Source organism: Halichoeres trimaculatus, unplaced genomic scaffold (assembly GCF_033239565.1).
Source record: "Halichoeres trimaculatus isolate MK-OKI-2021-1 unplaced genomic scaffold, fHalTri1.1 fHalTri1_scaffold_1, whole genome shotgun sequence".
Lineage (NCBI taxonomy): Eukaryota > Metazoa > Chordata > Actinopteri > Labriformes > Labridae > Halichoeres > Halichoeres trimaculatus.
The window spans coordinates 1,746,604-1,773,434 of record NW_027437179.1 but is presented as its reverse complement, the minus strand read 5'-3'; the positions used below and the strand labels follow the sequence as shown (position 1 = coordinate 1,773,434).

The window sequence follows — 26,831 nt, the reverse complement described above, 5'->3', positions numbered from 1 at the left end:
AGCAATGAAATATGATTGGAATATGAGATGTAGCAGCACCAGTTTGAAGGCTACAGCACTACCTGTTCAGTGAGTTTTACCAGAGAAAGGTGGACAGTAGATTCCAAAGTAACAAAGAAAATAAAGAAACCTCCGTTCAGTTCTTTGTGATTTTGGTAAAGTTGCCCATAAAACTACAGCATAGATGTAACAAAAACCTGTATGTCCAGTGTTACAAGGTGTAGCTTCAGTTGTGCCTCTTTTTTGATGCATTCCTGTGGAGGGGCATTTCTATGTCCTTTTTGGATGAGTAATTAGGTTTCTTTTCATCTATGTCATGTTGGTACAAGACCACTGGCTTAATATGTATGAGAAAAAGAGTACAACAAACCTAGTGTAACACATGTCCTAATATACTAAAACCAAAATATATTTATTTTCTGGTGGTAATATAGATACTGCAGATAAATGCCCAGATATCTTAGCAGGAAATCTGCTTGTTCATATACTTATCAGGCTCTTACTCTTCTGAAAGCAGATACTCATCCAGCTTGGTTGGAGATGAAGGAAAAGGTAATTTTGGGAGCATCAGGATGTGCTGAAGGGTGATGTCGGTCTGCGTGCTGACTTCTGAAAGCTGGGAGTCAGGAGCCTGGCTGACCAGTGTATGATTAAGGGCTTGGCGCAGAACTTTGACCATGATGGGTTCCTCAGCGTTGCAGAAGGCCTCCACTGCTTGATCATGGGTGGACTTGGAAAGATCCATGCCATTGACCTTAGAGAATAATCAGAATAAAACAATAGACAAAGTAGAGTCATTATTCATTTCTAAATTGTATATATATATATATATATATATATATATATATATATATATATATATATATATATATATATATATATATATATTAGTGGTGCAACGGATCATCATTGATCCATGATCCGTTCTGATCGACGTAATCAGCACACACGTGTCCCATGGATTGATTTCTGTAAAAAGCTGTGTGCTCGTCTGCACACATCTTTTGACGAGCGGAGAAGGGAGGTGAGCAGACATGGCAAGCTGAGGAGAGGAGGAGCTCGAACGCATACACTGGCAATACACACCGTGCCGTGCCTAAAGTGATACTCCGGGATGGAACAAGTTGGGTCCTATCACAAGGTTTAGGGCAGAAATGACCCCTACAGCAGTGTTTTTGTGCAGCAGAAGCCCAGAGCGCACGCACCACACACCCCCTCCCGGGGCCATATTTTACTTGGCCAAAAACACAAATAAACGAACTCCCACCGAAAAAATCTGATATCGGTCTGCATTCACGCTTTACTTAGAGAATTTTCAGTGCGTTACTTTCACACAAAAACACCGCTAAATAAGTCTCTTGCTCCCATCGTGTCGTAAAACGGTGCTTCCTCCACTGCAGAGCCACAGCTGGCTACGAGGCTCTCGCCGCTTAGTGCATCAGTCCACGCGCGCGCGGTGTGCCAGATATAAAGAAATGCAGGAAGTTTGCCAGGATGAATTATGCAATAACAACGTAAAGATGAGTGATTATGAGACCGAGGACGACCTGCTGTTCACTTTGCATTCCATTCCCATATTGTTTATATCTGTTTGTTTATATCTGGCATGTCTTTTTGGAAAAAAAAATCTGAAATTATAAGCTCAGATTCTTTCACTCTCCTTGTTTGAAGGAAGATGTCTTCTAATGTTTACCTTTGAGTTCTATTTTATTTATTAATGGTCTTTCAACCAATATTAAAAGGAGATATGCCTTTTTATGTTGCTGTTGCACTTTAAGTTGATTTTTGGTTCATTGTTAAATTTTAAAGGAAGGAGATATGCCTATATATTGCACTTTAAATTGTTTTTCATTAATAACTGTGTTGTAAAAAGATATGCCTTGTGCACTACTTTTATATATTTAATTTAATAATTAAAGTGTTGAATAAACTGACAAAACTTGTTTATTTATTTATTTATTTATTTTTTTGCTTTTTGCTGATCCGAAAAATGATCCGAGCCTGTCAGGGCTAGGATATGCACCAGAGGGCACCTTCTGCTGACAGGAAAGGTTACTCAACTTGAGTTGTGTGGCGGTGGTTTGGGTATCTCCAAAGTGACGTGCAGCAAACTAAGCCGATATGCAAGGTATGTCGCCGGTTGGTGACATCAAAAACTGGCAACACAACAAATCTGTTCCATCATTTGAAGAAGTACCACTCAAGTGATTATACATAAAGCATGAAAACACAAGGGGGGCTGCACAGTCTTTCACAGCTGCAAGCACACGCAGCATTCGCAGCGAAGCCACAGCTAGCGGGGCAGCCGCTGCTAGCGTGGTTACCGCAGGACCAAAGCAGCAATCAGTAGTGTCATCTTTTCAGGCTACTGCGTCATACAAGCAACATTCTAAGAGGAGAAAAACGATCACACGTGCGATTACTTTTTCTCTTGCAAAAGACATGATGCCTTTAAACTAAGTGGAGAAAGAGGGATTTAAACATTTAATCAAAGTGCTGGATCTAGTCAACTAGTCAAGATAGAGGATTCCATCTCACTCCCAACAATAAGGTGGGAAACAGACTTATCTGCTGGTCTCAGTAATGACAGCTGGTCGCAAATATGTTCAAACACATTTAAAATGACTAAAAACTCAAGTTTACAACTTATACAATACAAAATTATCCACAGAATCCATTACACAGGACACAGGATGTTCAAGATGGGTCTAACACAATCAAACATTTGTTCACATTGCACCAGTAACGCACCAGATGATTATTTACATGCTGTATGGTCCTGTACACCTGTTCAGAACTTTTGGCTCCGGGTGTGTGAAGACCTTTCCACATGGTCGTGTAATATCCCTGTATACCCCAGACTATGCCTTCTTGGGGACCTGGATGACACCTTTTTGAACTATAACTCTGCATGTTTGGTCCTCACTGCCCTTTGCATCGCAAAGAAAACAATCCTCTTGAATTGGAAAAGCAAAAAAAATCTGTTCACCAATCAGTTTAAGAACCTTCTATTAGACTACATCAGCAATGAAATGATATCTGCCTCCTCCTCTAAGCACAAATCGGAAGATGTTTACACTCTCTGGACCCCTGTGATTAGCTCCATCACTTAGGCAGGTGATAGGCAGGGATTCCGCGTCTACTGGTGGTTGGACAGGTACTGGGATTCCCCGGGCTTCTGGTGGTCCCATGGGGTGCCGGGCTGGGCTGTCTGTCGTGGAGGCAGTGGTGGGTCTGGCTGGGTGGGGGTGGCCGGGGGGTTTGGGAGGGTTGGGGCTGTCACGGCAGCGGTGAGTGGGGGCTGACGGTGGGCCTTGGGCGCGGGCTGCCGGCACCAGGCTGGACAGCTGGGTTACCCCTGACGTGTGCGTGGAGGTGGGCTGTGGGCCCTGGTGCCTGAGGGCTGCTCTCTGTCCTGGGGAGGGGGGCGGCCCGGGCCAGGGGGGCATGGGCCTGCATGGGCTCGCCTCCATGGGGACGGCTCGGGGCTTGCCTCTGGAGTCCGGTCCCTGCTCTAGAGACCATGGAGGCTTAGGTGGGAGGGGTGGGGGGGTTAACAGGCCAGAGGGTTAACCAGCCCCCACTCTGTGTGTGTGTGTGTGTGTGTGTGTGTGTGTGTGTGTGTGTGTGTGTGTGTGTGTGTGTGCACTTGTGGGCAGATGGGGGTGCGTTCAGATGTGTGTGTGCAGGTCTATGTATATGTATATGTGTGAATTTATATAAATAATGTATTATTATTATTATTGTTGTTATTATTATTTTTATTATTATTACTCTAACTATTTCTATTATTATTATTTCTATTATCATTTCCATTACACACACATATATATATATATATATATATATATATATATATATATATATATATATATATATATATATATATATATTACTATATATATATATATATATATATATTACTATATATTACTATATATTACTATATAATATTATATATCTCTCTAATACACAGTGGGCCAGGGTGGTCCGGGGTGTCCTTGACCCTCTGGCTGCCACGGCCCTGTGCTCTGAGTCTGGCGGATCCTGGCCCCCCCCTGCCCCGGGGGGCCCCGGGGAACAGGGGTGCCTATTGCTGCCGATAGGGCGGCTCACCCTTCAGAGGGGAGCTTTCTCCTCTCTGGTCTTACTTTGCCCCACAGCCCTCACACCCCCACTCATCTAGAACATCCACACACTTAGGACCTTGAGGTGCACGATAGTCAGGTGCGGTGGGGGAGGTCCTTAGGGACCACTTCTGCTGCACCCTGATAAGACTTGCGCCTCAATTTTACTTACACTTAGACATCCCTACATGGTACCCACTACTCTACACAACACACACAGAGACCCTTGGGGGTGGGCCAAGTGGTATATGGTGGGCAGTGCTCTTTGAGCTAACCACCTGAAGGGCACTGCCCCATGAGCTACGCGGCCGTCCACTCCCCAATTTTAACTTTTCTTTTTAACTGCATTAGGATCACAAACATCCACTCACTACAGAGCGGGGGAGGTGGGGTAGGGGGCTCTTCTCACACCCCTGTTTCTGCGGTGCCCCCTGGGGCATGGGGTAAAAGGGGATCCGCTGCCTTAGGTTTTGGGCGAGTGGCACAGTGGGGGTCCTGCGGCGCCCCAGAGGATGCCCATGGCTTTATATTTACTTATTTATTTATTTATTTAATCCTTTTTTTTTTTTTTTTGATGAGTGAGGAGGAAAAGGAGGGGTATTTCACCACCTGAGTGGCTGGAGGCTCTGAGTGTGTTGTGATATGGTGCTGTGGTGTTGTTGTGCTGTTGTGTCAACGTATGGGTATGGATGGACAGAATGTTTATGTGCGGGTGTCAGGGTCCACAGTGGAGGGCTGGTGAGCTGGGGTACAGATGAGAGGGGGCTAGGGGTGGGTTGGGACAGGGGTTTGTGTACAGGGGACACTGGGTTTTTGGGGAGAGGACTTCTGTGGTCTCTGGTGTCTGGCTGGGTGCGCTGGGGGCTGGCACCGACTTGTGATAGGTGGTGGCCTGGGCTGGGTCCGTCCTCCCGGGTACCTGGCCGAACCCTCCCTCCTCGGGGGTGAGTGGCCCTTGGGCACAGGTGACCCCGGGTCCTACCCCCTGCACTCGATCGGGGCCCTGCGTCTAGCGGGGCCTGCAGACCTCAGTCCCTGGCCCCCTGGGGTCCTCCCTCCGCAGTGTGGGGCCTGCCTCTAGCCTTCCCGGGACGCCCCCTCCTTGCCTCCTCCTGGGTTGGCGTGCTGCTGTCTCCGTGGTGGTCTGTCTGGGCCCTGTGCTCTGTTGTTGCTGCAGGATGCCCGGGGATGAGGGCTATCTCAGTGCATGTTTGGCCTCTGGGAGCAGCGGGCCACATCTTCATGATCACACCTTGGCATGATCACCTGACCTAAATCAAACCCAATATTCTGTACTGCCACCTGTAGCCCTATGTGTGTAGGTGAGTATATGCTTCTGTGTATATTCCTATATACGTATATGTACCTTTTTGCAATGGTCGTTGTTGTGCTCACTGCTACTCATGATTTCTCCAGTTCATCTCTCCAGGTTCTTCTTGTGATTATGATGTCAAAGACCTCAGGATACTGTCTCTTTTCAGGCTCAGTAGCTGGTTGTTTATTTCTCCTGTCTGTAGTCATTTGTTCAGTTGTTGTGGTTGCTCTCTACTGTTGTTTTGTTGTCTCTCTCTCCCCCTCTGTCTAGTCTCTTGTCTACACTCTTTCCCTTTATCACTGTTTCTTTCCTGATATCACCTTGTTCTGGTTAAGCAGTAATCTTCAAACTTGGCAATATACGGGAGGGAAACTGTATGGATACATGTATGCGTATGTATATATATGTGCATATATAGGTATGTGTGTGTGTATGTATATATATGTATGTGTATTTATGTATAAAATATATATAAAAAAAAACACTAATAAAGAGTACAATTTTAACACTCAAGGGGAACCTTATACACTAACGGCTCCCTTTGGAAAAGCAAATGTGTTCTGCACAATACGGCAGCCAGACCATAATTCTGTTGTCGTGACGCTGAACAGGACAAGGGGACAAAAAAAAGTGCTGGATCCAAGGTTTGAAACCTCTGGCAGAAAACATTTTTCTCAAACTGCAATGCCACAGCTATATGACAAATGCAGAGAAAGAGCTGGAAACTGAGCTGAAAGAGATGAAATACTTTGCAACCACCAGTGACCTTTGGTCGAGTCACACATCTGAGCCATATTTGAGCCTCAGGATACATTACATTGACTAGGAGTGGGCTCTACAAAGCACGTTTGCGGACTGTATTTTCTGGGGCACCGCACTGCCGAAATCATCAGTCAGGGGCTGAAGGATGCACTGGAATCGTGGGGCTGTAGCGAAGATTGACAGGTGTGCATCACAACCAAGGGGCAACATCTGGCAAGTAAAAATGAAGCCTATGCGGACTGCCAGACGCCCTGTAGCTGCTTGAAGATAAACTCACAGTCAGCGTCATAGTGAATGTGGCTGCATCTGCGGATTGGCTTCTTTTCACGGTTTCAGGAACAGACGAATGACGTCGCAGATGCTTCAACCATGTTTTATACAGTGTATGATCACACTAGATACGGAGCCAACATAGTTAAAGCTGTTGCTCTCAAAGGCTAGACTCGACTGCAGTGTTTTGGTCATCGGCAGCACTCAGCCATAGGTCAGTAAATAAAAACAAATTTTTCATGATAAAATTTTGCTGCTAAAAATGACATATATTGGTAACATATTTTATCAATCCACTTTTGATTTAGACACTATATCTGTCCAACACTTCATCAAGTTTTTTTCTATCCCAACCTTTTTTTTTTTTACTTTTCTACAGAGGGAAGCATGTAGGACAAGAGGGTTGAGAGAGCTGTCATTGTGTCCAAAAAAGTGGTCAGTGCTTTTTCTTGCTCATGGAAAAAGAAAAGAGCACTAGCAGCTGCCCGAGATGAACTCAAACTGCCAAAGCCCAAGCTGATCACAGAATCTCCTATTTGATGGGGCTCCCGTCATGCCATGATTGCAAGAGTACTGGAGCAAGAGAAGGCCATTGCAAAGGTTTTATCAGATGATTGATAATACAGGCAATTGATTCCCTCATGGCAGGATGTTGATGTCTTTGAGTCTGTCCACAAGGCTCTCAACCCACTTGTTGACTTTACTGATGCCCTTTCTAGAGAAGCATATGTCAGTGTTTCTTGTGCGAAACCAATCCTTCAGCTCTTCAAAAAAGAGGTCTTGAAGCCAGGAGATGCTGACACAGACCTCACCAAAGCCATCAAGAGTTCAGTCACCAGCTACTTAAATGAAAAATTTGATGATGCTGCCACTAATGACCTCTTGTGCATGGCAACCCTCATTGATCCTCGCTTCAAGATCCTCTACATCCAGGCTGACAAAGTAGAGGCTGTGAGGGCCAATGCTGTCTCACAAATGTTGGATGAATGGAAGACTTCACAGTCTGGGAATCGACAAGCTGCCTGTCATCGAGGGATTGTGCAGGGCTGTCAACACTCAGACTCAAGTGATATGCAAACTTAATTGCAGGCAGGATAGGATGGAGAAGTTGTCAGCTTGGCTTGGCTGTAATGGGCCACCAAATTAGGTCATTGGGATTGCCACAGAGATGACCAGTAAAACTCTAATGTTGGATGGGAGATTTTACAGTCTGCCTGACCCAAACAATTTCTATCTCTTTTTCGGCTCCTCCGTGTCGGCCTTGGTAGGCTGATAACACTCTACTCTCCTGGATTGTATGCAGACAGACGCTCTACCCCCCTCATATCCCGCACTTTCCTCCTGTGAACTTGTCCCTGGATCAGAACTCTTCAAGGTCATCTCCAAGGCCAACATCAGACGGCAGACATTGTTGAATCTGGGCGGGGATGAAGTCCATGGGCTTACACATACACACAAATGAGGTCACATGGCTCACACACAACCTTGGACTCAATGCCTTATTTGGCTGTGTTACAGTTCAGCTGCAGAGGGTTGATGCGCACGTGCCCGAGTGAGGCTGCTTGTGCGCCCCCTCGTGGCTGAGCAGTGACATTTGTGCAAGTCTTTGAGTTTAGTCTGGAGTTGCCATTATTTTCCCTCTCTTCTGTCCCCCAACCAATGTTGTTAGTTCATACCTATTGCAAAGGGGCACTAGGTAGCTGGTGGCTCCTGGCTTAATCCCAAACCTGGCCTGTTTCCCCATGTTTGAGTTCGTCTTCTTATATGTCTTGGAAGGGATGTAACTGAAATGAAATTTCCCCTCGGGGATCAATTAAGTTTTCTGATCCTGATTTGGAGCCTGCTGCCTACAGCTTCAGCGACACCAGCAAAAACACAGAACAAGACACTTAGCAGCTTTTTCAAAAAGCCCTACTCAGTCTCTACTTCTGGACTAACAGACCAGCAGGCTGTTGAGGCAGAACTAAATGGTTAGCTGGAAGCGCCAAATGCAGACAGTGAAACCAATCTGTTGGCTTGGTGGAAGACCCACTCTGCAATATATCCCAGAGTTAGCCTCTTGGCAAGGTGGTACCTCTGTATTCCTGCCACCAGCTCGCCCTCAGAGAGGGCTTTCAGCACAAGGGGCAATATTGTGTCCTGCCACAGGGCGGCTTTGAAGCCAGATGCTGTAGACAGGCTAGTTTTTCTGGCAAAAGATTTAAGCCAAAGTCCTGATGTGCTCTAGATTCAGCTTGTATAAGTCTTGCAGTTTTAACTCAAGTGATTCGCTTGTCTGTTTTTTTTTCTATTTTGTTTACCTCTAGAAATTCTCAGGACTGAGAGTTAGTGCAGTGTTTTGTTATGTTTTTCTCTAATCCTTGCACTGCTGAGTGATACTGTTCTTATATTTTACTATATTTTGTTTAATTTGATTGATATGCTAATATGATGGAGGAATTGCTGGTTTAATTTTTTACCACAAGTAGTATTGTTTTTTGTAAAAAGCATTTGATCTGAGTATTTAGAGCTGCTATTTTTAAGTCTAATCCATCCAATCTATATTGTTTTTTAAATTGTGTACGTTTGATGCAAGCATTAATGATGGCAACGGCATATGTAGTATCATAACTTGAAAATTATGTTTACATTTTAAAGCACCTTCATTATTCCCAAGGGGTTTTGTTTAGTTTTTTAATCTTGTATAGCACCAAAAGTCCTCAGGGCTGTAAACTGTGACACTGTTCGTGATATATTTCTCTCCCATTTGTTGCACTGTTGAGTGAAATTGTTCTTATATTTTTATGTTCATATTATTTAATAAGCTTTGCTGTTTACTTGGTTTAAATGTTAAACTATTCTTAGATTAGATTAGATTAGATTAGATCAACTTTATTGTCCTTTGCAGGAAATTTGTCTTAGACAGCAGTACTACTGGCTAAGGAAGCAGTATTTTAAATGATAAAATACTAGACAACAATACAACTCATACAACAGTCACATAAGCAAGGGGTTGGCGGCAAGCATGGCCAGAAGTTATTGCACAAGGATGTTAGTGCAGTGCTCGTCACAATACGCAGTGACTATAAGCAGAAACATTTTAAAAAAACGAGTTTTGACGATAAGAACAAAACATGGGTAAAAGTCGGATAATAACAGCTAAAGAACAAGTAGAAGCAGATAATAACTAAAATATGTAGAAAAAAGTAAAAAAAAAAATAGATAACAAGTAGAAAAATAAAGCCATGGATAAAAGTGGCAATAAATAGGCTGAAGAAAAATATATAGAAGCATTATACATCAATTCAAGGACAGAATTAGTTAGATTTTATAGTTTCTTAGTGTTCAGTGCAGATCCTCTAAAACTGGTTAAAAAACAAAATATCATGATTATAATCGAGATTGAATGATATGAATAAATATATTGTGTTAATTTTTTTTTGCCACATCACCCAGCCCTACATCGTCGTCGTCGGACCTAGGCTTAAGTCATTGCTGACATAACGGTCGTTGGACCTAGGCTTAGTGTCATTGCTGACATAGAGGTCGTTGAACCTAGGCTTAGTGTCAATGCTGACAATAGAGGTCTTCGGACCTAGGCTTACTGTCATTGCTGACAACAAGGTCGTCTCTCACCTCTGAGTTCTTCTCATCATTTTTCCTTTCTATCTCCACTGGTGGTGACCCCAATTATTTGTATTATCCTAACATTATACCTATGTCTTCTCTTTGCATTTGTCTATAATCATCAAACTTGCCTCAGGTAAGTATTCATTCATTCTTTTGGGGGATATTCACAATTTATAAAGTTTAATTAAGTAACACTAAATCTGTTCATAACTCTTTCGGGTGTACAAGTCTCTCCTGATTTAAAAAGCTTAGTGAAAGTTAAATCAGGAAGACTGGGTGCTCACACTCTTCTGTTCCTTCACTCATTCTTTCCCACTTCTCTCTATCAGCTGACCCGGGGGCGTGTCAACTTTTCTCTCTATCCAATCACAGTGACTCCGCTTCAATCGTAAGACAATCATTTCATAGCTGTCAAAGTTTAAATGCTGTCTCTTCAGCTGTCTTTCAGGCTCTTGTCACAACCTTCCTCCTCCCTGGGCACCTCCAGTCTCCATAGCTCAGTTCTGCTTCTCAGCCACGCAGTCCTCACCAAATCTTCCAGATCCTGCTTTCTCAAGACTCTCACCAACACCACCAGTGTCTAATCCCATCGGGGGATATTCATAATTCACAACACCATTGTACCCCCTACATTGATTATTTTTGTCGATCGATTACGTACGGGTAGACCGGAGTTTTATGATTATTCGTACCACAAGACGAGCTCATTGGTTGTGATCTCATGTAAATGAACGCCCTTTGTTATGAAACTGAAATTGAACAACAAACTCAGACCTGGCGTGGGATTTGAGCGTACCTGACGCCCACGTTCAGATTGATAAATGCTGATCTATGCGTGGAAAGGAGCGTACACCCATTTTTCAGGCGTACGCACATTTGATAAATGAGGGCCACTCTCTCTATATCTATACATCAGGGTTCATACCAATTTTTCATGGTCAAATTCAGTACTTTTCAAGGGACTTCAAGGTCAATTTTCAAACTTTTCAAGTACTGTGAGCGGTTGTTAATTTCATAATGTTAAGAAATTGATACGCACACAAAATGGCAATTTTATTGTTTTGTGTTCAACAGCACGTTTGTTCACAACTTCACAGAGAAGACTCGCATTTACAAAAAAAACAAACAATTTTTTTCCTGATTCTTGTCTTTTTACTACTTCTCAAAAAACGGATTCTCATCACTTGCTGACGAAACTGGTATCATTATCTTTGAAACTAAGAGTAATAGGAGCATTATGAGGATTTATATTATATTTATAATATCACAACAATTTTTTAATGTAGCTCCCTCCTTTGTGAAAACAACATCCCTCCACAGTAGATGGTCCACTAATAGGGCAGACTGGGAGAACAAATTAAATGCACCCTTCCCAACACCGTGTATGTTAATGAAGCAGCTGACAGCTCTCAGTGGATCAGTCTGAAGACAAACAGTGAAGTCATATCTCCAGTTCAGACCCTCAGAATTAATCTGAACACCTTGTAACAAACAACCACCCATTAAAACCACCAGCGTTTAACACATGGAGCTTATCATTTAGCGCGAGCACATTAACAGAAGCTCGCGCAAGCGTCAGCTGATGAGGAGGATGATGGACAGCGTTTTCTCATAATCGGACACAGACGTCATGTTGCAGCAGGACAAAAACACTGAAACAGGTGGTTTGACGCTGTCTCTCTGCAGTTCTGATCAAACATAACTAACGCTTAGTAAAATCTGTTACGCTAAGACTGCTGTATGCCAAAGTTATGATCTCCTAATGAAGGAAAGCGTGAGGAGACGCGCTGATCCAGATGCATCTTGGGCTGATATCTACTTCATAAAACCTTACAAAAACTCGCTGTGAGTTATACACAGATAGGGTATGACTATATATCCCACTCTGACTTGCAGGAACGGAATATTCTGTGTGGAGCACCTGCAGCCCGAAACTGAAATCCGGCCAAGAAAGGGAAATATTTTCTTTTAAATAAAAGATCGATCCTTGGATATAATGAATCGATGTCAAATTTTGAAAATGAAGATCTTTTTTTTTTTTTTGAGAATCGATTTTTTTAAACCCAGCCATACTTTTTTTGTATCGAATTCTATGGTTTTTATTATTCTCAAACAATTAGTTGGATAGCCACATCTCAGACGCTTATAATAAACCAAGCCGGTAGCACGGCTTTAGCACAAACGAGCCATCTAACCTTAATGGTTTGATGCTCGGGGCAGGTTATCACATGACCATTGTTCGTCTGTGCCGGGTCTTAACGAGAAATGCGGTTTCGTTCCTTCGTATGTACAGGGCGAGCCTCCCACTCCGCCGCAGCCGTATGCGCAGTCCAGGCACGACCCGGTATTTGTAGACAAAACTTGTCACCGCCCGACCGCAGTTATTTTACAACCTGCCCCTACAAACACCTGCGGACAACGCTACCTTTATGTTAAATGGGACACTGCCTTCATCACTCATGCCTAGCATGTAGCATAAGATAAGATAAAGATAAGATAAGATATACTTTATTGATCCCCGGGGGGAAATTCATGTTGTTTGGGCTCTCTTCCAAGCAAAGAATTGTACACTCTGATGGCTGCAGGGAGGAACGATCTTCGGTACCTCTCGATCCTGCAGCGCACAGAGGTAAGACGTCCCCTGCTGCTTAAAAGGTGGTTAGCTTCAACAGGTAGCAGGCTAATTGGCTAATTAATGTGTAGGGCTAACAGGGTACCTCTCATGTGGCTGGCAAGTGCCGACTCGCCAATAGCTTCCACTGCAATCTCCTTTTTACATACATACCCGCGTGCACAAATCCCCGTGCAGTATGCTGCACGGGGATTTGCGCTACGTTTAATCCAAAATTTGTATTTTTCTTTCTCCAGCCAATGGTCATGCCTCCCGGCATGTTCTTTGAGGAACAATCCTCATGGGGGAGACTTCACAACGCACATATAAACAGACCAAATGACAGTTATGTTACACCCGCCAGCCCATCAGATGGAACGCTTTTTTCCCCCACAATTTTATTTTATTTCTCTCTATTTGATCGATCTGTTGAGTTAGGAAGCTGAGTAGTGAATTATATACGATTATAAATTCAAGCATTCTCAAGCACTTGAATAGAAAATCAAGTACTTTTCAAACCTTGAAAACACAACATGAAAAAATAAGCATTTTCAAGGATTTCAAGGACCTGTGCGAACCCTGATACATGTTTGCAGGTAATCTACTGATAAGGAAACAAACACAGATTCTTCTTGCCTTCCCTGGCAGAGATGGAAGAGGGGGCCGTTGAGAGTAGAGCTATACTTTAACAGACAACCATGACCTGCAAAGGAAGGTTATAATCTGAAAGTTATACAAGAAGAGGTGGAATAATTCACGTCAGGTTAAAAAATGTGAAAGAAATGTTGCAAATAAGTTCTTTGTCTGAGAAAACTGAGAAGTTTTCCTTTCAGGAGGTTGGTGATGCTCTCCTTCCACTAACAGACAGCACTGCTAAAGGAACATCGACCAAGTGGGACAGGAAGATGAAGCATATTTAAAGATTTATGTCGCCATCAACTGGTTATCTCTGAAGTCCAGAGATAAACAAATTACTGCTGAAAACAGACCCTGGAGTTAAAAGTGTAACTATCTGTTTTACTTTTAAATGTTCTGAAAAACATACATGCTTCTCAGCCAGGAGTCTGAATGGAGAGAAGGTAAAGAGCAGCTATTTTGAACTCTAACTTTAATATTATCACTAGACCTAAACTAGGGCTTTAGCTCTTTTGAAAGTCTTTTTCTTAGTTTCTTGTATCCAGCTGTTAAAACTGCACGACCGATTTTGTTATCGTCTGCTGGCCTCCTGGCCCTTACTCTCAATTTCTCTGTGATTTTTCAGAGTTTCTTTCCAAGATTATTCCTCTTTCAGATAAAACCATTATTGTCAGTGACTTTAATGTTCATGTGGACATTGTTGATCAGTCTTTGTATTGCCTTCATCAGAGACCTCTTAAGACCACAGATGGCCCCATGTTACAATGCTCAAACTTGTGCGCTCAAACAAAAATTGAGGAAATTAGACAGAATATGGTGTTCGACAACAACAAACAAATCCTGCTCGTGTTGGAAAAATAGTCTAAATGATTGTATGAAAGCTTTGCGGCTTGTGAATGTAACTTATTACTCGACTCTAATAGAAGAGAATAATAACAACCCTAGATTCCTTTTCAGCGCTGTAGCCAGGCTGACTAACAGTCATAGCTCTACTGAGTCATGCAGTTCTCTATTGCTTCGCAGTGAGGAGTTTATGAGAGATATTTAAGATTAGAGATAAAGTTAGTAACGTGTTACCTGCAACTGCAGTAGAACCTTTGACTGATGGCAAAATCGCTGGAACATCACTTAGAGCTAATATACTCTTGGACTGCTTCTCGCCTGTGGACTGGTCAGAACTAGATTCAACAGTCTCTTCAGCCAAACTATTGGCCTGTCTTCTGGATCCCATCCCAGCTTGGCTGCTGAAGGAAGTCTATCCCTTGGTTAGATCTTTTTTACAAAGGATGATTGATGGGTCCTTACTGACGGCCTATGTCCAACTTTTTAAAGTTGCTGTTATCAAGCCTCTTGTTAAAAAGCCTAAGAATGCTGGTCTGCTCATTGTTCTTAGGGTCTCTAAAAGTAGTATGGGAGGTCCAGCCTTTAGTTATCAGGCTCCTCTTCTTTGGAATACCTTACCCTTTGATGTTGGGGGGTAGACACGGTCTCAACCTTTCCTCTGGATTGGTAATGTGGACTGCCTGCTGCTGTGCTCCTGTCAGACTCCAGCTGCTAAGGCTTTGTTTTATTGCCAGAAATGGTCTGCTGCCATAGACCCATGGTTACACCTAACCCTCGCTTCAGCTCCAAACTCCGGACTATGTCTGTGTTTGTTTGTGTGCGCGTGTGTATGTCTCTCTCTCCCTTTCTGTGTGTGTGTGTGTGTGTGTGTGTGTGCCGCCCCCCCCCCCATCATACTTTTCTCTCCTACTCTCTCTCCTCTGTCTCTCTCTAACCCCAACAGTCTCCTCAGATGTCTGTCTAACACAAGTCTGGTTCTGTCCGAGGTTTCTGCCCGTTAAAGGGAAGGTTTTCCTTGCAATTGTAACTTACTAAATGCTGAAAAGTCCTGTACTCCTGGTGAGTTAAGATGAGACCAGACTCCTTATCTTGTCTTGATGTTGGGTTTCTGTTAATAAAACTTAATTAACATTAACGGGTCTAGACCTGTTAATGTTTGATAACTTTTGTTATGATTTGGCGCTATACAAATAAAGACTATTTGATTGATTGATTGGTAAACACATTAGTGCAGAGTCTCTTAAAGATGCACCTGAGAAAAAAGATCTTAAGACTGCCTCCCTGCAGGATGAAGACGCTCCAAAGATCCAAAGATGGCACAGACTGGACGTAAGGTCAGAGTACTGACAGTTCAGGAGATAAAACCAAAATGTTTTAACATCCTGAGCTATCCTGAGTAATTTCCATCTTCACAGAGCTCTACAGGTCCTACATGCCAAATCCACATCACCTGCTCCGTGGATCTCTCACTACCTTCAGTTTCCACAGCTGAGTCTTTTCTATCTACAAATCTAGATCCTGCTCAGAGACAAACACTAACATGTAACATAATATAAACACTTTAAATCATTTCAGTCCTGAGTTTCTTTTTCTTCTGCAGCACTCAGTCATACATGTCTATGATAGTTCATAGTAAAACAAGTTAAAATGAGAAACTGAAGTGAAACCAAACACAAGTGTTCATCAACTCTAGAACACATCGATTTTTTTTGAAAATTGAAATCTGCAACTGTGCAAAGTGCCATCAGCACAGCCCTTTGCATTCAGTTGATCTTACATCCACTTGATATTGATCTCAGAGTAAATGGTTTCACATGCTGGAACTGGACCTGATACCATCTGAAACAATTCAACTACTTTTGCTAACTTGGTCACACCTTGATGGCTGATGACAGTCACACTAAAGGTGGGGACCTTTAGGAGAATGTGCATCACACCGAGCTGAGCTCTACAGACTGGCAGAACTTGAAGTCCTGGATGGAGTGCTGCAAGTTGGAGGCTGTTGTCAGACATACACAAACCTTGACCACTGGTCAAGCTGTGTATTACTGTCCTGACCACAGCTCTGTATGTGATACTAAAGAAAGCAGAAAAGACATCTGAAGGCTGAAAATAAAATAAAAACAGTTTACAAAGCTTCTTACTTTGATATTTTTATCTAACAGATAGAGCAACTAGCTCTTAGACAGATATGTACTTTCTTTCCTGGGTAAGCAAACAAGAATCTGGAAATAACACTACCATAATTTAACGCTAATCTGACAAAGCAAGACCAGCCTGTCAGCTAGTACCATCAGCCTCATTTAAAAAGTGACTGATGTGTTCCCTTGTCTCTGCGTGGTCATTTTGTTGTTACAGCCTTTCATCCTCTCACGTAGACCTGTCAGTTAATTCATGCTATGAAGCAGGAAGAAAGCGTTCTTTAATTTACATAGGTTGGGCCTGAATCATTGGGTGTTAGGAGGTAACACAAAGCATCCCAGCAGGCTGCTCCCTGCTGGAGCTGAGCATGTCAAAAATGTTTCTCTTAACTTTCATCCAAATAAATAATCCAACTACACTTTTTGGGAAAGCCATACAGCAGATTTTTTGTCAGTGGAATTTTGGAAACAGCGTGAGAAAAGTGGGTCACCTCATAAAAAAGGTACTTATCCAGTGACTTATAATTAACTTAACCTCCGGAGGAATGCCCCTTCCAGTATGGAGGATCTTTTCCTTTCAGAGGGAACTGGCTCTGCAGCTGTATGAGCACAAACTGATCAGCAGAAGTCGCTCTTTAGATCAATAAGATTGGGAAGCAATCAGCTGCACATGGATCAAGAGTTGTCTTTATAGAGAAGCCTTCACAAAACTCACCCTGAATGGGTGATGTAGGTCACTTCACTCCATTCATAGTCACATTGCTAGTAACACATAGAATGCATATCAGGGGGGTATAGGTTTACTTTACGGAACTGCCATAGCTTAAACCTGAAAATCCCCTCCCTTTGAGGAACTTTTCCTTTTGGATTTTTAAAAGTTCTCTATAAGAGTTCTCAAGAGTACCATTAAACAAACACATGACACCTCAGTATGCTATCAGGCAAAAAGGGCAGATATGCATGAAGTATGATATGTTAATGTTAATAAGAGGACAGCTCTGAGAAAAGAAGAAAGTGAACAAAATGACATGTGAAATGAAAAGTGTTGTGTGACAACATTTTGGATGTACAGAGCTGAATCCTAGCACAGGATAACACAAGTTTCTCATAAATATTATATCTCCTCAAGTATTGGACTTGTTATGACATAATCACCCAGTGCACATTCACTGTAGCCCTCAGTGTCAGACAGCTAATATTAACATAATATGTAAAGTACAGACTGGCCATAGACACTGCATTAGAATGAGCAATCTCAGCAGTACTCTCATAAAGTCCCCTGTGAGGACTCTCTGAGTGTTATATATTTGTTTATGATCTATGATTTAAAATAATATTATCAGCAAAAATCAGTTATTTCTAAATGCGTTTCTCAGTAACTGTTGTCAGTTCAGGCATGTAGACTGAGAGCAGTGTTGGTCATTTTACTTTTAAAAAAGTTATTAGTTACGGTTACAAATTTCTTCTCCCAAAAAGTAATTGGATTAGTAACTCATTTACCTCATTGTAAGAGTAATTAGTTACTCAGCAAAGTAACTGTGACGTGTTTTTTTTTTTTAATGTTTAACAGAGTGGCTTCGTCTCCCTTGCTGGCTGCATTTGGGCTCAGGGTTGGGTTAGCAGCAGGAGCAGCAGTATAAAAAAACTTTTATCAAAAATCAAAACAAAGTTAATTAATCACAGGGTCCAGGACTGAGCCTCCCCAGCAGTCTGTTCAGTCTCTGTCTCCTGGATCCTGTCTGCTCACAGCAGGCGAAGCTCCTCCAATGTGGCGCCGGCCTCCGATGTCAGCTCCGTCAGCCACATCCGTGAACAGAACGATGCCGCTGGGTTAGCACAGCTAGCTCGTCCATCCCCCGGGGCTAGATCCCACGTTCCCAACAACGATGAATGGAAGGACTGGTCCACGTTGTCACCTCCCAGCTCACATCCGAGAACCAGCACGTCATCCTCACCTCCTCTTCCTCACCTTGAGGAAAATCATCAAGCCCTACACTAATTAGCATTGACATGCTACAGGCTGCTAACAGCTAATTTCACATGTAAACAATGCAGCCATGGTTACATGTAGGATCTCCAGACAAACACAGGAGAAAAGTAGTAAAAAATATCGCTGAAGCCACAAAAAGTTTGGTGTCCGTGACCAACAATGAACCATACAAAGTAATGATCCACTCCAAATACAAAGATTACAAAAAAGAGACAAAAAAAAATTACAAGAAACGGACAAAGACGAGAGAGCTGCAGCAACAGGCAGCTACTTGGGCAGCGCCTAGCAACGGAAAAAAAGTTATATTAATTTGACAGACTAAATAGCCATGTCATCATATTTACATGACGTGATGTCATCTATACATTGTTGCGTTTACATTCCTCCTTCGTATACAGCAAAGTTCCATCCCCAACACGTTGACAGACACACAAACATGTCCGCACATTTAGACACACAGACAAGCTCATTCGGTATTCAGATTTAGATTCAGCTTCCTTTATTTGCTATTTGTGTAAAACACATAGGAATTTGTGTTGGTAACATCATGTGTGTATTTGTAAAACCAACACAGGAAACATCTGCCGGTGCCTTCCCTGTGAAGATGCAACACTTGCTCTCCAGCCCCCAGCTGTCGACAATGCCATAGCATGGATGTTTTTGCTTTGTTTATGGGCGCATCCATTATTCTCAGGGATGTTTTTAGTTGTTTACAGGCAGCCTGTATTAAAGGAGGATTATAAATGGTGCTAATAGTGTAATTGTGACACCTTAATTTCTTTTCAGAATTTATTTTATATATTTTATTATACTGCTATGTACAAGACAGTGCACTAATTTATTTTCAAGTAAAAGTCACCTTCACTTTTGTTCTATTTATGAAACTACTATTTGAGAAGTTTGTTTTGCTTCTAACAGACAGTGCATTTATTTATTTCCATGTTTCAAGCAGCCTTAAAGAAGCCTTGTCATTGCTTTGTTCCATTTGTGAAAGTATTGTTCCCTGCTATTAGAATTTTTTTCATTAAGGAATATGAATTGCATTTTCTCTTTCATAAGAAAGATAGCATTTTTGTAGAAAGCAACCCATTGATTTAGAGGGAAATTCAGCTTCTCAGAAAATCAATTACTCTCCGATCATTGATCGAAAAGATGAAACAATTATCAATTAATAAATTAATCAATAATTTGCATCCCTAGTCACAAAGGTAAATTGTGTGATCAAAAGATAGCTGATCTGCCCAAGGAAAGAATAACTCCATACCTGCTTCCATTTACAAATGTGGGAGTAGATTATTCTGGGCCAATTGAAATAAAACAAGGAATTTCCCATGTAAAAAGGTATGGTGTTATATTCACATGTATGGCCAGCAGAACTATTCATTTGGTAGTGGCACACTCTTTGGATACCGATTCATGCATTAGTGCTGTATGTTGATTTGTTTGTCAGTGAGGACCTGTGTCTCATTTCTGCTCTGACAATGGTACTAACTGTACTAGGGTAGAAAAGGAGCTAAAAAGGGCAACGGCAAAGATCAATAACGAATCAATTGTGAAAGCTCTATGACATGACAACATCAAACAGAGTTTCAACCCGCCATCAGCTTCACATCATGGTGGTGCCTGGGAAAGCATGATCCAACTGGTCAGAAAGGTGCTAGTACCAGTGCTACATCGACAGACTCTGACAGATAGAATAGAATAGAAAAGAATAGAAAAGAATTGCAACAAGTTTAACAAATAGTGTAAAGTACAAAATAGCTGCCATGTTCAGGTGCATTGACAAAGAAGTAATTGTTATATATGACGACAAATGAGGAAGTGATTTTAGGCTTTGTTCAGGACCCTTACTGCTGTTGGGTAGAAACTGTCTCTGAACCGGTTTGTCCTTGTAGTGATAGACCTGTACCGCCTGCTAGACGGTAACAGATTAAACATGTGGTGTCTGGGGTGAGAGGGGTCCTGGGTTATTTTTCCCGCCTTTCGGAGGCAGCAGGAATGGTGCAGTTCTTCCAGCGTGAGGAGAGGGCAGTCTGTGATGTTTTTGGCTGTGTTGATGATCCTTTGCAGTGACGTCCTCTGAGCCACTGTGCAGCTGGTGTACAACACGCACAGACAGTACACCAGGATGCTCTCGATAATGAACCTGTAGAAAGACACAAGCAGTCTCTGGGGGATGTTGTTCTACCTGAGCACCCTCAGGAAATGCACACTCTGCTGGGCCTTCTTCAGTAGCTCAGAGGTGTTCACAGTCCAGGTCAGGTCCTTCTCTCAGTGGACTCCTAGAAAGCAGAAGTCCTCTACCCTCTCCACACATTCCTCGTTGATGTGTAGGGGTGGAATGTCTGTTTTAGTCCTCCGAAAGTCGATGATCAGCTCCTTGGTCTTAGCTATGTTGAGGAGCAAGTTGTTATCTCTGCACCACCCAGTCAGCTGCTCCACCTCAGCCCTGCATGCAGACTCATTCCCCCCAGAGATGAGCCCCATTACTGTGGTGTTGTCGGCAAACTTGATGAAGGTGTTACTGGGGTATGCAGAGGTACAGTCCTATGTGTAGAGAGTGTAGAGCAGAGGACACAGCATGCAGCCCTGGGGGGAGCCGATGCTGAGGCTGACGGGTCCGGGTGCGTGGCCTCCTACCCTCACCCTCTGCCTGCGGTCTGACAAGAAGCTGTAGATCCACATACAGATAGAGTGTAGAAGTCTAAGGTCTCACCAGTTTAAGAGGAAGGATGGTGTTGAACTCTGAGCTGTAGTCCACAAAGAGCATCCACGTGTAGGTCCCCTGCTGCTCCAGGTGAGACGGTGACATGTGGAGTGCTGTGGCTACAGCATCCTCTATCAATCTGTTGGACCTGGAGGCAAACTGTTGGGGTCGAGACTGTTGGGGAGGAGTGAGGGCTACTGGCCCTCATCGAGGCTGGACATGTGTTGCTTCTTGGGCAGGGGGGCGATGGTGAAGGACTTCAGGCATGGTGGAACAATGGACTGGGACTCCAGCCAGCTGGTCCGCGCAGTACTTCAGCACCCGTCGGGTCTAGCCGCCATCCAGCAAAGGCCAATGAAGCCTTACTAACAGTGATGTGTGAAGCAGATGCAATCTTAAATGACAGACCTATCACAAAGGTGTCTGAGGACCCAAATGACCTTGAGCCTTTGACACCAAACCATCAGCTCACACTAAAGAGGGATCCAATTCTTCCTCCCGGCATATTTGATCAGAATGACCTATGTGCAGGGCGAAGATGGGCACAGCTTAATATATCAGATGTATTCTGGAGGAGATGATCGAAGGAATACCTTGATGCATTGCAGGAAAGACAAAAGTAGAAAAATATTCACCGTAAACTCACAGTGGGAGACATCGGTTTGATTGCAGATTCAACTGCTCCAAGGAACTTCTGGTTGATCAAAATTAAAAATTTTCACTGATAAATCAGGCATAGTCAGAAAGGTTCAGATTCAAGAGCAAAGCAAAGCATACAGATTTTATTGTTTCACATGTATTGTTCAATGACTTTCAATAAAATAAAATTGGAACATTGAAGGTTCACGCTAAAAAATAAAAATTAAAAATCGGTATCGGCCCAAATTGGTATCAGCAGGTCATGCATTTTAAAGATCGGTGATCAGTGATCGGACAGAAAATTATGATCGGTGAACCCCTACTTCCAATGCCACTGATGTGCCATGTTTATTGTTGTTGCATAAACCACTGAGCTGAACAGGAAATTATGTGTCTGTTAAACATCCCTCACATTCTACCAGAGCAAAGTTACTGTTTTTTTTTTTTTTTTTTTTTTTTTACAAACAGGATAAAATCATTTTAAAAACCAGCTGAGAGGAATGCAGCCCTACTTGACAAAGGAAGACCTTCAGAGCTTTCGAGAAACATGCAGATAGCAGCTTCATGCTCAAACCTACAAAACATGTGGGGTCTGTAACAGAGCGAAAGCATCTCTGAGCCTTGTGCTCATTTTCTATGCCTTTAAAACTCCATCTGGAGAAGTTTAAATGTTATTAAATACGAGCCGACCCAACAGGCCGTGCTCACGTTACAGCTCGATATAACCTGACAAACATCTCATCACATTCTGAATGCTGAAAACACAGTCCCACTGTCAGCTGTCAAACAAAACTTCACCACTGTAGCATCTGCACTCTGGTGTTATGAAACTTCGGGACGAAGCTGGTATGGCCTTGTTTCCCTGTAGTTGTTGTAGGCAGAAGCAGCAGTGAACTGAAGGGCCGAGGGGAAGAGAGAGGTATATGAAGGGTGGAAACAGTTAGGAGCCTCAGCTCTGTGTGTCTGCGCTCAGCCCTTGCCAAGACAAACAAGGTATGAGCGATGCAGGGATCTGATTTCAGCATGGAGGCATGGCAGGAAACCAGTTCCTCTGGGGGCTGGGAGTTAGGCTACAGTTCATGTGTTTCTAGAGAAAATCAAAAGACATCCCCAGAAAGAACAACCGCCTCCTTAAACGACATGTCTCTCAGCAATGGTAGCTGGTGTACAATCACCATTTGTAAGGCTGACTTTTTACTAGTTTGTTATAGGCTCTACTCGCCACACTTCAGAAATCTCAGGGTCAGCACAAGTTCCTGCTGCAGATGAAGACAAGAGGTCAGCTCAGTTCAGTACTTTGTACCTGCATCTGGATCCCAACCCTGCTGAAGAGCCTGAGGAATACAACTTCCCACATGTGCAAAGAATTAGGACTGGTTCTGCAGCAACATCAGGCATTCAGAATCTCTGTGACTTGTTTAACATTTCATTCTGTTTGTAAGAAAGCTTTTTGGAAAGCCTGCCACAGACAGCAACTTCAGGGAATAGAGGGGAATATGAAATCAAAATTATGGAAAATTCCATTTTTTTAATTCTCAAAGAGATGGAGGTATGGAGAAGCATCCTATGAAAAAAAGAGGGTTAGACACAACTGTGCCAAAAAAAAAAACCCACAAAAAAAAACAAAACAAAACAAAAAAAACAAAAAAAAACATGAATTTTTCCCTGAAGCATCACACCCAGAACAACTGCCCTCACAAATCCACTTCAGCTATCATCATATCCTGTCTACCAACCCTGACCCCTCCTGTCCTGTCAGTCCTGCACACTTGAAAACCCCATCCTGGAGGTAATGACCCCAGATGTGACCAATCAAGCTGATAAGAAGCAGGGTCTGCCATGGACCGTCACACAGCTGTGAATGCAGCTGTTCACAATTCATACCAGCTCACTCATTCAGGGAAAACAAGGAGAAGAGAGAAAAAAAAGACAGTGACAGAGGAAAAAACACATTATTACCCACTGAGATCAAAGCTCGCCCTTCCCTGCCAGACTCATTTACACACTGGACTCCTACGACTGAATACCAGCACAAACTGGGTTCGTGTGTTCCTAAATGTTGTTCTTTTTTATGTTCTCTTGTTCTTTCTGTCTGTCTGTCCGTCTGTCTTTTTTCCATCTGTTTCTGTGTCTTTGTATCTCTCTCTCTCCTCCCCTTTCTTCACTCCCCCTCTTTCTCCTTTCCTTTTTTGTGGGGAACAGGGTCTGCTCAACGTATTAGTGAGATTTCCTGTTCTGACAGCAGCTTTAGTCCATATCCAGCCCTGATAAGAGTAGTAGGAGTAAAAAGCAAACTATGAAACACTGCGGGGTAGGAGGGGTTACCTTTGCAACAACGACATAAAAAAAAACAAAAAAAAACTTGGTCAAATCCAGTTTCATTAGTGTCCCGTTTGACAATCTTCTGGATTTGTTTTGGTGCATGTTCTAACTTTGTGACCCCTTTAGCACATGATTCACAGAATTGTAGAAAATGCGCATACAATTTAAAAAACTAAAATATTTCATGTTTTTTTTTTTTTTTGAAAAAACAGCCTCTGCTGTGGAAGCACAAAGAAGTGAGTTGACTTTATCAGCGAACATCTCAGTTCCCAGTGCAGAGCCACATTCTTGAGGCGTTTCTAGAGCCAAGGGAGCATGACACTGAGAACAGGATCCTTGATGGCTTCGCTGACAAACAACCCTAGGAACAGTTAAGTTTAAAAACATATCTGCAGTTTGTTTCTTTTCTTTCTTCTCTTTTTTTTTTTTAATATGATCTATTCAGACAGATGTTCAACCTTGTTTGAACAGTAAAAATGATTTATAAAACAACACAAGTCCTGTCTGCCTATACCCATATCCTTAAGTTGGTATAAAAATGTGAAAAATAAAACAAGGGTAAAGAAAAGGGTTACTTTCTTCCCTACTGTTTATTTTTCAACCCCCCTCTCCTGCCTGCTTTCCGCTCTCTGCCTCAGGGTTCAGCAGTCAGAATCTGGCGGAATACAGTTGCAGAGAGCTATCAGCTCATTAACACAGTATTACAGACATGTCAGAGCTATATGGTCCTTTTTTTCAGTGTGTGTGTGTGTGTGTGTGTGTGTGTGTGTGTGTGTGTGTGTGTGTGTGTGTGTGTGTGTGTGTGTGTGTGTGTGTGTGTGTGTGTGTGTGAAAAATCTGCATTAAAACATCTGAATACTCTACTATCTGATATGTATCTAACTAAACTGTCAGATTTGTTCCCTTGTTGCTCTGATTGGATCTGAAGGATGGTTTGGGTGAGAACATCCCATAAATACCAACGTACCCACTCTAAAAAAAAAAAAAGTTTGTAAGTAATGGAAGTAATGGGATGGTACTGCTTGAGACCGGCCAGGTCATTGGTGATTGATTAGCATTGAAATGTTAACAATAGCCTTTATAACCAAAACCAGCCTAAGGGTGTCAGCTTAGTTCAAACCTTTGACTTCATATGAATTCAGACAACTGGCCTCCATTTCCTCCAACTGTAGAGGGTTAGGGTTAGGGTTATGCCATTTATGTAGATACAGTGTGCTGGTGTGGTCAGGAGCCAAGAGGAGGACAGAGGCTATCTGATGCAGCCATGGGACTGATGTCACGCTTTTCGACAAAACAAAACACAAAGTTAATATTGTGGACAAACGACAAAGATCCTCCAGATTAGCAAAGCTCCTGACAGAACTGGTTTTTGGGTTGATTTAAAGCATACACCCATGGGTTATGGAAAGTTCACGAGGCTTGTGTTAGTTTTATTCCAGTTTCTTTCTCCCCTATTCATCTGATTTATTAAAGAGGGCTGCAGGGGACATGGGCTCATATGCAGCACATTGCATATATCAGTCACCAGGGCTTGACATTAACTTTTTTGCTCACCAGCCACTGTGGCTAGTGGTTTCCCGGAGTTGCCAGCCACTTAGCATTTTCACTAGCCACAATTTTGTTGTTGGATAATTATGTTTAATATGATTAAAGCAGGTGATGACATAGTAAAGTTTACTTGAAATAGATTTACAACTTTTTTTAATGGAAATGACCCCTGAGCACACTCAAATAAAGACTACATCAATCAGGTATTGAATTCTGAAATGGTTGCCCTTAAATATGAAAATATGCAGACTACTGAAACAATGAAATAAAAGGAGTAGTTTATTATTGCATTTAATGAAAGCTGTTAAGGTTGAAGATTAATTGAAAAGATAAAAATTAAACTGAAAAATCTAGCTAGAAACACTTTCTGCTAACATATTTATTTACAACAGTAATTTTTCAGTAACAAACTAAATACCATACTTTCTGGATTATTTCACTTTGTAGTATAATTACAGACTTTTTGAAGTTGTATCAGTCAAAAAATGTGTTATGAAGATGAAAACAACATATATACATCACAATGGACCATAAGTTTTGTTTATTTAGAATGACTTGGCTTGTTGTATTTGCAGTATTTCCAGAGTGATCTTTTTACATATAACTTTGATAAATATTTGTATATTAGGAGATTTGGATATTGTTCTTCAGCTCCTCATAGCTGTGACAAGTTTCTCTTCTCTACATGCACTTCTTGACACTCACGCACCCCCTGTCCTCCTCCCCTCCCCTGCTTTGGGTGAGCGCTGAGGGTGAGATCGGTGCTATGTGAGCTTAAATGAGCTCCATCCAATAAATGTCCTCACTTTTAAAAAGTTGAGGGAGTTTTGTGACTTTAACCCCAGGATTTGTTTGCAGTAGAGAGCAAAAATGATGCGAGTGAACTTTTAAATCACGTTGTCAGGCACTAAACACAGAGAGCTGTCATGGTGTCCAAGACAGAGGCTCGAGAACGGTCTGAGAGCCTGTAAGCAGTTACATCAGCAGAGCACTTTGCGAATGGACCAATGAGTTAGCACTGTGTGCAGGCAGTGCTCATGGGAGTCTTACCATACACTCACACCAGAAGCGGTCTGAGCCTCGGTGGCGTCCGGCTGCCATCCATTTTCTATGATCCCTATGAGGGGTGTTTGCAGCGGCGGTGATCACACGCGGCGCGTCACGAGCACGCCACGAGCGCGTCACGAGCGCGTCAGGAGCGCGTCAGGAGCGCGTCACGAGCGCGTCACGAGCGCCACGAGTGTCGTGGAGCAGCGTGTTGCGAGCAATGAGCTGAAGTTGGGAGAAGCTCAACTTTATTCAAATGAGCAG

General features: G+C 42.6%; 2 protein-coding genes across 3 annotated transcripts in view; both read right to left on the bottom strand.

Annotated features, from left to right (window-relative positions):
- Positions 1–26,831, bottom strand: part of shq1 (SHQ1, H/ACA ribonucleoprotein assembly factor) — a 279,134-nt gene that overhangs the window by 170,567 nt on the left and 81,736 nt on the right. The gene's annotated exons all lie outside the window — the stretch shown is intronic.
- Positions 1–26,831, bottom strand: part of pdzrn3b (PDZ domain containing RING finger 3b) — a 61,235-nt gene that overhangs the window by 8,263 nt on the left and 26,141 nt on the right. Inside the window, exon 4 of the mRNA XM_074678622.1 lies at positions 504–754. Coding sequence (XP_074534723.1) covers positions 504–754 — 251 coding nt within the window. The remainder of the gene's footprint in view (positions 1–503; positions 755–26,831) is intronic.